The 13257-nt window shown below is 43.0% G+C and overlaps 3 protein-coding genes across 5 annotated transcripts; 1 reads left to right on the forward strand and 2 right to left on the reverse strand.

Annotated features, from left to right (window-relative positions):
• Positions 1-510: 510 nt before the first annotated feature.
• Positions 511-928, reverse strand: LOC117579206. Its single transcript, XM_034264975.1, has 2 exons — positions 876-928; positions 511-816 (listed from the first exon to the last, which is right to left on the reverse strand). The coding sequence occupies exons 1-2, from the start codon at positions 911-913 to the stop codon at positions 525-527; spliced, it is 330 nt and encodes a 109-aa protein (XP_034120866.1). The 5' UTR covers positions 914-928; the 3' UTR covers positions 511-524.
• Positions 929-2375: 1447 nt separating this feature from the next.
• LOC117580062 lies at positions 2376-4203 on the forward strand. Of its 2 annotated transcripts, XM_034266300.1 has the most exons (4): positions 2861-3141; positions 3210-3346; positions 3894-3950; positions 3994-4203. In XM_034266300.1, the coding sequence occupies exons 1-4, from the start codon at positions 3089-3091 to the stop codon at positions 4143-4145; spliced, it is 399 nt and encodes a 132-aa protein (XP_034122191.1). In that variant the 5' UTR covers positions 2861-3088; the 3' UTR covers positions 4146-4203. The 2 variants fall into 2 exon arrangements, 1 of the variants encoding a protein (XP_034122191.1); XR_004573535.1 differs by lacking the exons at positions 3894-3950; positions 3994-4203 and adding an exon at positions 2376-2593 and having other exon boundaries at positions 2654-3141; positions 3210-3360.
• A 1420-nt stretch (positions 4204-5623) lies between these two features.
• On the reverse strand, positions 5624-13131 carry LOC117579570 (myophilin). 2 transcript variants are annotated; one of them, XM_034265494.1, is made up of 3 exons: positions 12849-13131; positions 6521-6862; positions 5624-6453 (listed from the first exon to the last, which is right to left on the reverse strand). In XM_034265494.1, exons 1-3 carry the CDS (start codon positions 12900-12902, stop codon positions 6283-6285), a joined length of 567 nt encoding a protein of 188 aa, XP_034121385.1. In that variant the 5' UTR covers positions 12903-13131; the 3' UTR covers positions 5624-6282. The 2 variants fall into 2 exon arrangements, with proteins under 2 accessions (XP_034121385.1, XP_034121388.1); XM_034265497.1 differs by lacking the exon at positions 12849-13131 and adding an exon at positions 6933-7071.
• Between the last annotated feature and the right edge of the window lie 126 nt (positions 13132-13257).

Consider the following 13257-nt stretch of genomic DNA (forward strand, 5'->3'; position numbering starts at 1 on the left):
GCGGCATCCCGAAAAGTGCAGCCCTGCACGGAGTTGGAGTTTCTGTTCATTCTCTCTCTCTCTCTCTCTCTCTCTATCTCTCTCTCGGTATCTGTCGCTGTGTCTGTCCCTTGCAGACACACAGACACAAGCAGACAGGGAGAGAGTCAGACAGTTGGCAAATTTCACTGGAGTTGGAGCTTCTACTGTCTGGACTCTAACTCCACATGCCCACATCCCACTCCTGACTCCATTCCAGTGCTGTCATGGCACCCTTGCAGAGTCCACTGTCCAGACTGGGTGTTGCCACACACAGGCGCTAAAAAAGGAGCAAATTGCAACTTCTCCCCCATAAGCGCAATGGGTCAGTGTACAATTATGCTGTCGAATCAAAAAAAATATGTCTAGAGGGCACTTTTCGGCAGCCTGTCCGTCTCCATGGGATTTGTGTGATGGAATTCCGAGTGATTTCTCAGTGATTTCTAGATACAGCTCATAAAGGTAAAGAAGATCTCTCAGAAATAATTCCGACAGAATCTATCCGTTTATTGCGGTTGCTCTGTGGGCATTGAGGGTGGCACTATCCTGAAGTAGCCGTCAGCCATGTAGATTCGCGGATAGTCTGGTCCGCTGCCATCCGGGTTGGTCTTCCAGGTGATGGTTAGACAGGGTTCCCCCGCCTTGGCCTTCCTCGGTATCGTGATCTGGTAGTTCTGCGCATCCTCCGCTTTCACATTGTTCTCGATGAGCAGGAGTTGGCGATCGATTGTCTGTGGCTGTCGCTCCGGCTGTTGTTGCTGCTGCTCCAACTGCTGGGGCGTTGCCACTGGAAGCAGGCTTTGTTGTAAGGGATAAGGATTGTCGTGGGACGCGTGCACGAGTAGACTTCAACTTACATGGCTGGCTCCACGCGCAGGCAATCAGCAGCACACATAATGCCAGCAGCAGCTTGTGCAATGCCTCTGATTTCATAATTATTTATACGAATGTGTGGAAATATAAACAAATACTGTGCTTTGGCTCTGGCTGTGGCTGTGGCTTGTTCTCTCGCTTGTGCTCTGGCTCCCTATACTAGATGCACGGCTATTATCAATTATTATTCAACGACGAAGACGGCGACAACTACGACGACTTGGCGCTACGCGTTCTCAGCTCAGACTGTGCGATCATCTGAGCAGCTCCAACTGCTGAGGCGATGCTCTACCCAGCCTCTTTGGGGCTTCTATCACCTGAAACTCGGGGCGGCCCCCTTATTTCTGAATGAATCAAGCACTGAGCCGCGACAATTTGTAAACAATGGCTCTATCAGAGTCCCGAGCTGATAAGTTTCGAGTGAACAAAGGAAAAGTCTTGCAGGCACCGCTGGTGGGGTCATCGATTGCTCAGCCCCACACTCGTAGTTATCAAAAACGCATATATGAATCGTTCGTACCCGGTAATCGTAGATCTCTAGAGCAGATTCTACACCAATAGTAGAACTATGTCGAAGTTTTTTTTGGCAGCTTCTATGTACAAGCAGCAGAGTCAACGCATCTACGACCCTAAAACTATACCGCATGCAACTGAACTGTTCATGTTTGATGATGAAAATTTAACGATATATTAATGTAATCAATATGATTGTCTGATTTGTTTATCTATTGAACTAATTCTGCTCCCACAAATGCTTACGAGCAGTTTGACTTAGCAAACTGTTAAGTGACTCTGTTAACAGGTATAATCTGAAATGTTTACTGCTTGCCAGCGGTAACTGTTAATTTAATTTTTTGTTAACATAAACCCCTGATTAAACGCATTTCTTAAAGCACTGATATCAGCTGCCAGGTTCCATCACAACCTGCTGATTGCATCACCCATCTGATAAATAGGTACATTAGTAAATACTTGAATTTTATACTATTTATTTAAATTATGAATTCTATTCTCCTTTTGATTAACTTATTTAACTGACCTTAAGTATACCAACGAGCCGTCACCCAACTAATTTTCGATCAGATAAACCAAGCCCCAATACCGCCTGACACCTAACAAATCAATTATGTTCGTTGCACTGCAGCCACCTGGCGCCTTCTTATTTGAATATAACCCATAACACCGAGTTTTTGTCAGACGTCATTAACATACTCGATATATCTGTTTCGATAGTTCCCTTGTTCGTTTTGCAGCACTAGTTACCGGAGCAGCAAAAACTACGGCATGTTTCGCAATTTGACTGGAAAAACAACTAAAATAACAAAAGCGAGTCCTTTGAAATAGCTAATCTTCTAAAGATTTGCTTTTTCTTTCTTATGAAATTAAATGTTCAATGTTGGGAGTCTTATCTTGCTAATAATATTGAAGAGAATATCAGAATCGGGGAATATGAAATAACTGATAAAGGTATTATTCGGTATACTTTTGAGGGTCAGTGGTCAGTGGATCGATAAAACTGCGGTCACACTGCAATAAGAACATGCGCTACCTCAAAACTTTAAATTTATTGTAAAAACCACAACAAAAAGGATAACAAGGTCTCAAAAACAAAAGTTAAACGATAAACAGTCATGACGGTTACCAAAGCATATCAATTTGGGCTCGAGTACGCAGAAGTTTGTAACAAACATACCTCCATGCGGTCTGCTTCCTTGTTTTGATGATCATTTTCCAATTGAATCTATTTTTGTTGTGTTTTTAGATATCTAATCTTGGGCTGCAACCTGATGTACGAACATCATGTAACTGGCTAGGTCTGATCCCTGATGGGAAAGCACGTGGATCGGTGGCCGGCGCACTCCGGCTCCGCCTGCACAACAATCTGACTGTGTCCAATTAGATAGCACCCAAGTAAGCTTCATCTCGCTCAACCAGCGCCAAGTTGTAGTTGGAACACGAATGATACGGAACAGATATTAGGCCGTGGAAAAGTTGGAAGACACGCAGTCGGATTGACAGAAGCATCTCATGCACTGTGGATCTCGGTAACAGGAGAAAGATTTACATTGCTGGTCCATCAGGGCTAAACACACGAAAAACCACCTCCAGCAATGAGTTGCAGCATGGCACCAATGTGCAGTTCAAAGAGTCCGAGGAGGAGAGCGATAATGATAAATATGGCGAGTTTGGGACAGTTATGTACCAGATGAGGGGGAGGCTCACATTGAGGCACATCCTACCGGAGAGAGTGTGGGTATATCAGCGGCAATATATCGATATAATTGATTATTAATCTAGTGTGTTTTCCTTTTTCACAGTTGGCCAATGAGAGTCTGTCAGCATTATGAAAAAGTATCGTATCCTGCATCTCCTGGACATCTTTGGCTATTTACTGTCTACAGTGTCGCCTATGCAAGTTATAAAAGAACGCCGTGGATTTGCAGAGCACGTCAGCCTATGTTTTGAGAGTTGCTGGTCTCGCCTCGCCAAGACACGCGAAAGGACACGGAGTTGATGGAGTTGATGAGCTGGCCTTGACCTATGGCACTCATTTATTTAATGGCGAATAAACGCTACCAACTGCCCGAGGGTTCCTATAACAAGCTGGACAAGGCCTTTGGGGTGGTGCACGTCCCGGCACTCAAGATCTTTGACGATAACGAGGAGCTGCATCCTATCGTTGGCTATTCGTAGGTTGAGCTGTATGAAGCAGATATTGAGCATGGCCATTCGTCTGACGCAGGCCTTTGTGGCTGTTTAATGCTTGATGGAGGGCTTTCGTCGGCTGTGCCTGCAATATATCTGGCCCAGATGGTCACTTAGGGCGTGAGCATGGAATCATACTTGCAATAATTGCCGCACTTCAGTGTCTTCATATATTGTCAAGCGATGCTGAGGAGGTAAGGTGTATATTGATTCTGCCAGCAGCTATCTTTAACCGTTTGGTGTTTTTCAGAAAATCGAAACCGTTTCCGGCATCATACAGCTGAGAGTTTTCATACAGAGTTTGAGGAATGTAGTGGTCTCTGGCAGCTCTACAGTACACAAATGGCCGATGGGGTGCTATTTGCCAACATTGAGCCAACTATGTGATCTACCTGGAGAGTGAATGCCCCGTCAAAACAACATTCTTCTCACAGAAGATCGAGGAAGGCAAGTATGATCGACTGAGGACTTTGGGATGCGATCAGGATTACAAATTCTACATCGAAGTAGCCCATTTCCAATCTGAGAGTGACAGCACGTCGGACTAGGTTAAGATTAGCATAACACATGCATCCGCCAATTATGTAAATATATGAAATGAACCAAGTTTTGTACAACAACAAGAAGTGTAGCATACTTTCAGGCCGTTCAATAATTTTATCAAATATATGAAGTATCTTTTTGGGGATACTTTGATTCGCAAAGGTGTGGTATACTTTCAGGCCGAAAAGATGCCAATTACAAAATTGCGTAAAACAGCCATATCCTGCAGGCTTTGAGGTCCTTGATGGGTTTAAAGGATAGAGAAGACACTTCCGCTCATAATGCGGCGTAGGATGTCCTGATCCGACAGGACACGGCCAAGCTATGGCGTTATAGGGATTACATTAAAAAACATCATTAAAATGCCATTTTCATTTATCCAAGTCCTTACATCCGAAAGGATTGAAAACGATAAAAGACATTCGGCTGATCACGAGGAGGGATGGCATGTCCTGATCCGACAGGACACAGCCAAGCTATGGCGATATAAGGATTACATTAAAAAACATCCTTAAAATTCCATTTTCCTTTATCCAAGTCCTTACATCCGAAAGGATTGAAAACGATAAAGGACATTCGGCTGATCACGAGGAGGGATGGCATGTCCTGATCCGACAGGACACAGCCAAGCTATGGCGTTATGGGGATTACATTAAAAACCATCCTTAAAATGCCATTATCCTTAAAGTCCTTACGTCCGAAAGGATTGAAAATGATAAAGGACATTCGCCTGATCACGAGGAGGTGTGGCATGTCCTGATCGACCCCCAAATTAAAGAGAAAACAATAAAACAAAAATGTGTGCTGTGTGCTGTGTGTTTGTTGTACAACAAAAAACTTTTCAAATTGCTTCGCTCAAATGGCAATTTTCGGACCGAGTACTAGGCGAACATAAACCAGCAGAAGGTAGCTGGTTTTTATGTTTTTTCATCGTGTCAAGAGCTGGCTGCTATGAAACTCGGCGGTTTTTTTTAAATCTCGCCATTAAAGGTATGCACCCAACCGTAGTTCCACTGGACATTTTTGGATGTTGTTTTCTCCTTAATTTGTTTGCCGATCAGGACATGCCACACCTCCTCGTGATCAGGCGAATGTCCTTTATCGTTTTCAATCCTTTCGGATGTAAGGACTTTAAGGATAATGGCATTTTAATGATTTTTTTAATGTAATCCCTATAACGCCATAGCTTGGCTGTGACCTGTCGAATCAGGACATGCCATACATCCTCGTGATCGGATGCAAGGATATTAAGAATAATGCCATTTTAATGTGGTTTTTACATATAATCCCAACAAGGCTAAATACGTAATATATATTCAGCCTGAAAGTATGCCATTATCAATAACATAAACCGTCCCAAAAGTATGCAACCCATTTTTATTTTTAAAAGCAGCAAATTAAAACATTCGCTAGTCGATTTTTGTGAAAAGAATAACTATTTATTTTCAACAGGGGATATTATTCAAAATAGATCATTTATAAGTGTGTAATACATAGATATACATATATACTCTGTCTGTAAATACATTTAATTAAATGCTCAGGTTGATTGATATTCTCAGGTGGTTAGTTTGAAACAACATTGTTAGCATTGTAATCGTTACTCTACGAGATAAAAAGACACTTTCATCATATCCTGCATCTCTCTTTGCATTGGGACAATTTCAAATTGTCCTTCGATGGCACAAAAACCGAGTGCAGTGGTGGTGTGGGGGAGACTTAATAACGATATTACCAAAGGAAAAAGCTGATGGAGTGGAGTGCCAGGAATGCGGAATGCAAATGTTGAAAATATAATAAGTCATTCTAAGAAATCCGTGAGTACTTACGAGTAATAATATTAAAATAAATGTAGTTTATGTTATAACATAACAGCATTTGCCTGCTACAATTGGAATACAAATACAAATTGGTATCATAAATCGTTACTGCTTTCGCGCTGCTCTCTACATATTTCATCGTGTTCTGCTCCCAAAATGTCATATTTAAACCTGAACTAGACCCAAATCAAGGAGGATTAAGTGCCAAAACTACGGAAGGTAGCCGCAGCGGAAGATGTTGGCTTTTGGTTTTGGCTTTATTGCGGAATGTCTGAGACTGGAGATGGGTGACGTGAAGTGGTAGACTGATGCTGTCGCAGATCTACATGTGCCTGGTGTTGCCAAAGTTGATGCCCGACTGGGTGGCGCCCTTGTTGGATCCATACTGCAGTGAGATGATATTTTGGCCGGCGCGCAGCTGCTCGTCGCTGAAGTTGCGCACATTCTTGTCTGCCTCCTTGGGTCCAATCGAGGGCTTGTTGAAGTTCGAGGCCTACGGCAGATAAGGATATTTTCATCAGAATTATCTTGTGAATATTTTCAGCAATGATTGCACTTACCTTGCGACCCAGCGACTGCAGGCAGATAACCACAGAGTTCAGATTCTGGCGCTCCCAGAGATCAACGCTCTGGAAGGTCTCCTGAGTGGGGACGCCAAAGTTCTTGGCACACTCCAAGAAGGCCGAGATGTTCTCCATGCACTTGAATGCCATTTTGCTCTCGTTCACCTTCTTGATGGATCCCGGCTGCAGGGCATTGGCCAGTTTGCACAGGATCACGCCATCCTTGAGCACTTCGAAGAAGTTGTCCGTGTCGCCGGATGTGTTGATGGGCTCAGCGGTCACCGACTTGATCCACTCCAGGGATTCCTGTGCCAGCTCCTCGCTGTACTTTGAGTTGATCTGCAATAAGGATAAATACGGGAGTGTTCGATTAGATTGGCTATTTCAAAATATTCTAAGATAAGAGTACCTTGGACTGGTACATGGCTGCTAATCCCTCTCTTTCAGCGGGACTTTCTAGACTGGGGCACCCAATCGGCGACTCAAATCATGTTCAGACCCTGACAATATCTCTTACCCAGCGGTTGGGTTATTTCCCCTGCTTGTATCTCGGGCAATATCGGTGATAAGAGAGCTATCATTCATTGGTTATAAACATTCACCTTTCCCTGTCTGGCACTCGTGACAATTCGCCGGTTATATTTCAAGTTCCGATAAGGATAAGATTTCATTTCACCTACACTCTCTCGCTCACTTTTTGTCTTTTCTCTGTCGAGTGTATAGCTCTCTCTTGGTTGCCACTCCCAATTGAATGGGGAGTGCTACCTTGCTCAAATAAGAAAAGTCAGTCACGTTCGCATGTTCTCAAAGCAATATATTGTATAGGTAGTAGTCATAGTATAGAGATACAACCATATTTGCCAATGCTGATCGATAGCTTTGACTGGGAGCGGAGCCTGTTTTATCCGAGTGTCTTGACCATATTCGGCCTTTATTTTGCCGGCTGCTTGGGCGTCCTTCGCACCGATTTTGGCCTCAGAGCCACCACTTGTTGAGCATCTGGCCCCCATTCAAAGCTGCCAACACTTTTGAATCACTCCATTTCCAACCGCAAAAACAAAAAAAAAACCATAAACCAAAATCCCCAACGCACACAAACCGCAAAAGCGTTGCGTGTCGTGTTACTATTTAGCTTCAGCCAATAAAAATCTAGATCCAAATCGCAATCGGAATCAAAATGTTTAACGAACTTTAGGTCATCGTATCATCGTATCACTTGGCAGCCGTTATTATTATTAGTTTTACTTGATTAAACTGTAGTGCCTGTCGCTAACAGATTTCTGATTAGCAGCACATTTTTATCAGAGCAGAGCAGAGAAGTACATACAGACAGATTGAGTGTATACTTGCACTCGTAGAATATATATGGACAAATGTACTTTACTTCCACTAGAATGTGTGATTTGGTTGTGACGGGCGAGTCTATTAAAATGAATGATCTCAGAAACAAATGGAACGATTGTCGCCAATTGAATTGTATTGTGGCTTGCCACCACTCTCTATCAATCTATAGCTACAATCTCCACTCCTTATCGCAGCCCCTCTGTGAAATGCAAGCAAGCCCATAAATGGCCAGCGTTACAGAAGGGGGGCTAGAGGTTGTAATAATGAAGCGAATCGCAGAGGCTTTCCCTGGATTTGTGTACTTAATAAAGGTGAACGCTCTGTACTACATAACTCTTTCTGTATCTCTCTATATACATGTGTATATCTTTCCCTCTCCCTTTCACAACGGTAGTCAATTGACAAACATCCAGTTTAAGAGCATTATTAACGACTGATCCATGATTAAGATATGCAGAAGCAGAGTCCCAGTGGCTTAACCACAGAATCCACATATGCAAATCACTTAAAAATGACTCTATCAGAAGAGTTGCCGACTGACGGATTTCTCTTTCAATTATTAAAAGGCCATAACAGTGGGTTATCGATAATTGCAATCTAATGGCAGTAGTTCCTTCCCACTGTTTTGCAATTTGGAATAACGGTCCAACAGCAGAGTTCAGCTCATTAGATCCCGTTGCCAGCCCAGCACTTATCTTATACCGAAAACAAAGCCACATGAAATGGAACCAAATAACAGAAATCATCCATCATTGGGGCGCTGATGGAGAGAGAGAAAAGTCTCGAGAAGCGTTAGACAATTAATAAAAATGATTTTGATTGACATTCTCATGCAAGAATCTGGCCCCGTCTGGAGCAAGATGATCATAACTCTGGAAGTCCAGCGATCCGATCGCCGATCGCCGATTATGATTATTATGTTGATGGCAGATAAATTGACACCCTCCAGGCAGATGAATAATTTCGATTAGGCATAAATATGTAGATGAGATTCTACGGCCTGGCCTGCCTCTCTCTCTCCATAGATAATCATAAATAAAAAGCCGTTAAGAACCTAATGAATGCCGAACATTTCTTACACGTTTTCGACAGTTGGTGGTCCCAACAGAATCGATCCTAAAGCCGAAAAATGCTTGGAGAATAGCAAAATTATTTCTGCTTTCCAGTATTGGATTGAGTATTGTTGTTGCTTCTTTTTTTACACATATTTTGATCGCTGTTTTAATGAGTCAGCAGCAGCAATCGGAAAGCTCGGAGCCAGCATTTCATTTGTTTTATTATTTTTTTTTTTAGTTTTGCCAGCTACATACATATGAGGTCGTCTCGAAATTCAACGGCAATCGAATGCCGGCACAAAAGTACAGCAAATAATGTATACTATATAAGGAATGATGTCTGTGTATTGAATGGGGTAGAAGTATACGAGTAGAAACATATGTACAGCTGGCCCGAACGTGCTGCCTTATCGTATGTTAGGGGCATTCCAGGCTCTTCCAGAGATTGCAAAATAATTAGAAACTGAAACTTAAAGTTTTGTGTTTGTCAACGCTTTCCGTTGGAACTCGGCATCAGCTGATAACGGTACAGCCGGAAAGGCAACATTCTGTCTGTGTTATTGGCCCAAACGTAACCCAACTGACCTGACCATGGATGGAGCCTCTGTTTTGTTTTTGGGTCTATGGGTCAGTTTTGATGAATTAACCACGATTACGGACAATTACCCAACAGCGTGACAATGAAATGCTCACAAGAACCTAATTAATTCTCATGCTTATGATGTATGTAGTTATTTTCTGTGGGAAGAGGAAGCGTACAGAGGCGCAGCCCCTGTTCAAGTACGTTCTGGGTGGATGGCATTCCACACGCAATGCGAATTAGTGACCCTTCAAGGCGACCCGGGTCTGGGCCAAGCCAGGGTCTGGGTCTGGCTTTTAGTTAAATTAAAATGGAAGGGCCTCTTGTCTTCTGGCTTCCCGCATATTCACGCTTACTTTCCAAAATAAAATAAAATAAAAAATGTGGGCCAGCAAAAACTCTCCATCCAAACAAAAAACCAAAACAAAAAAACAAAAAAAAGAGCTAAATTAAACATGTCTTACTGCCAACGCAATATGCCTTCCATCCCACACCTACATACATTACTTGAAGAGTGAAAATATTTTTGGGAGAAACTACTCTCGTACGCGTATGCATGATTCAGACAGTGAGTGAATATCTTTCTCTCCCTCTGCTAAATATTCTATTCCAGGGTTCTGACTTCATAAACCCAACTCTGACGGAAGTTTCCGCTCTGCAAACAGAAACAAATGTCTGCACAAATAAAACTAAAAACATGAGGAGATGGAGATTCAGTCGGAAGACTGATGATCATTGCATAATAATCCATTGTAGGATATGAGAGGCAGGGGCACGTAATGCCTGGCCTGGCCTGGCCGGGCTGATGGCTTTTTGAAGCCAGCGATCGTTGAGTCGAGTCGATGATGTCATAGCTATGGCTTTGGCTTTGGATCCGATGGCTTTGCTTTGCCTCATCACCGGACCCATCTATTTGAACTTTGGCAATATTTCAACAAAGATGACGAAGACTATAGCTAAATGTGTGTATGCCCCGTCTAAATCACTCAGGGAATCACTCAGAGTTTGGCGCATCACTAGACAAACACATACTCGGGGCACACTCTACTCTGCCATTACGTAAGCTGCGAAATTCGAAAATATTTTGTATCGACCAAATGACAGATCTGGCGATTATTCACCCAATTCCGATTTCGTTTCATTTCCCTTTCTTTCGCGATGTGTCATGTGATCCATGACAATTGCTGACTGACCAATATCTGGGGAGATACAGATACTACTCGACTGTGAAAACATAAACGAAAATCCCAAAATGTATCGAGGTCAATCATATGATATGCGTTTTTTTGTGTAAATGTGGACTCTCAAGTTTTAAGCCAAATTCGAGTGCGAGAGCCACAAAGAGAACTCTTTTTTATTATTATGTTGTTGAGGGGATTTGAGGTGTTGTCTTTTATTTGGTGGAGTTTCACCGGAAATCCAAACAACATTTGATTTATGATAAAAAACACTGTTGTTGACTCCCTCTACGCTACCTACTGTTTATGGGTTATCTAAAAGTGACGGTGTCTGCCTGCTACAAGTACAAGTACATACGTGTATGTGGGCCAACTGTTAAAGAGCGGCGAGGCACCACCGACAAGTTCCATTTACTGATACCGATAGAAGATACCTGTACATGGATATGTTGCGTGCGGCGGATGTACATACAAATGTGTTGGGGGACTGGATACAAAATCGGATTCTTGGCTGCCAAATGCGGCCCAGGTGATTAGTACGTGGCTAATGTTTCAATGGCTGGAAAACATCAGTACCAGCGAAAGCAGAGGGGGAAATGGTTAACAAGAAAACGACTAATTAACGCAATTCTGGCAAGGGTTGCAAGGGCTCCGTTCTGTTCTGTTCAGTTCTGTTCTGTTCTCCCAGTGACAGTCGAAGGGGCTGCAGCAAAACCCATCCATGCCTTGCCCGAAATTTGAGAATGATACGATACACACAGATACAGATACAGCTGTATACCTTCCTTCATATATAGTTTTTGTTTTCTTGTTTGTTCATGCCACATACTCTTTAAGTGCTCTTTATGTGTGTGTTTTCAATGGCGTTCATGGAAAGGTGTTCCTATCGCTTTTTCCCCCTGCTTCCCAACAGCCAGATACCGGCAACGCATTCAACGTCTTCGACTCCGACTCTCCATTTCGAAGAGTTACTTCAAAGCACAATACGATCCAAGTCGAAACGAGGCAGGAGACGGACAGCAACGCCGATTGCCGTTGCCGCCAGCTGGCTGTTTGAGGATGACATCATCGCCTCCAGCTCCTGTGGATTGGAGAGCCGAGCCGGCCGCCATTTGATCGCGATTTGAAGCTGAGACGACGACAGCTGGCCTGCATGCCAGGCAGATAGAGTGTATTGAATATCGAATTGAATATGTCCCTCTTTCCATATCCTATTCTCTCCAACTAAAGGTTTTCTCTGTTGAACCTGTTGAATCTTGGTATATTTGCTGAAGGGTATTCAAACCATCGACTGTCAAAACAGCACAGCATTTTGTACCCACTTATTTTTGTTTTTTCGTTAAATGTAACTATTGTTGTCTTTTTGTAGATTTTGCTGTCGGGCTGCACTTAATCCCCTTTACCGGGTGACATATACAATTTCACTCTGGCTTGGGCGCCCTGTGCTTCGTGGCTTGAATTGCGTAGCTGGCGAAGGGTACTAAAAAAATGTACCCCCACATTCCAGTCGAAAAGTGCATTCGTCAGAGGGTTGGGTGTGTGTCTATGCATGTAAAACAAAGTGCTGTAAATAGGCGGAACTAATGTTGTCAATTTAGTCAAGAAAGGGGACGGAACTCACTGCCAAACTACGGAACAGAACTGTAGAGCAGGGATCTATCTTCCAATATTCCAACTACGAACCACAGTTATATTAGAGAATCATTCATTATGAATGCAATACAGAATTTCCCTGGAACTGTCTCGTAAAACATCTTTCAATGGGTGGCATTCAAATGAAATAATTCCCGCACTTGAAAGCTGTTTTAGAAGGCAAAATCATCATAAATTACGCCCATGGACAAGACGAAGCTTCATTTCGCACATACAATGTGTACATACATTTACATACATATATAACGTACATATGTACGTACCCCAGCTTACTTATCAACAGAATGAGGTCATTCCTTGTTAGACGAAATTCCATTTTTAGTTAATTTTGCTGGCTTTTGGCGCGAGGCAGATAAAACACGTCGCCGAATCGCCAAATAAAGTCAATGCAGCAGAGCAGCCAGAAAGCCTCCAAAGTCACAAACACCCCACCCCATCCATGGCAAGCAGAGCCCCAGTTACAGTTTTTCGGCAATTTGTTTACTCTGCTGTTTTTGTTGTAGTACTTTACTTACTTTGCGTTGGGCCTCGGCGGCAAAACCAGACTTGGGTGCACGGTTGGACGACATGTTGCTGCTGGAGAAACGGGTTTGCGGGTTTGCAGGGAGCCTGGCTTAAAATGCTGGTCGAAATGTAGGTTGGGTTATATCGCTATTCGGTATGCACAACAACGCTACGATGCACTGTCCACTCAAAAGGCCAAATGGAATGGATATCACGGTAAACGGAACGTTAAGACGAAATACGGAAAGGCACGACCGCGTTCAACAAAGTTTCAAAGCGTATTGGCTGAGTTTCTTATCTTTACAATTGAAATTCAAAATGCTTTTAAAAGCTGATGAGAAATAGGGTATGGACAGCAGGCACAGTGGCTTGCCCGCTTGCACGGTAAAATATACACTACCATGCCACGAAGTGAGGTTT

The sequence above is a fragment of the Drosophila guanche genome, unplaced genomic scaffold, assembly GCF_900245975.1.
Source record: "Drosophila guanche unplaced genomic scaffold, DGUA_6, whole genome shotgun sequence".
In the NCBI taxonomy this organism is placed as follows: Eukaryota; Metazoa; Arthropoda; class Insecta; order Diptera; family Drosophilidae; genus Drosophila; species Drosophila guanche.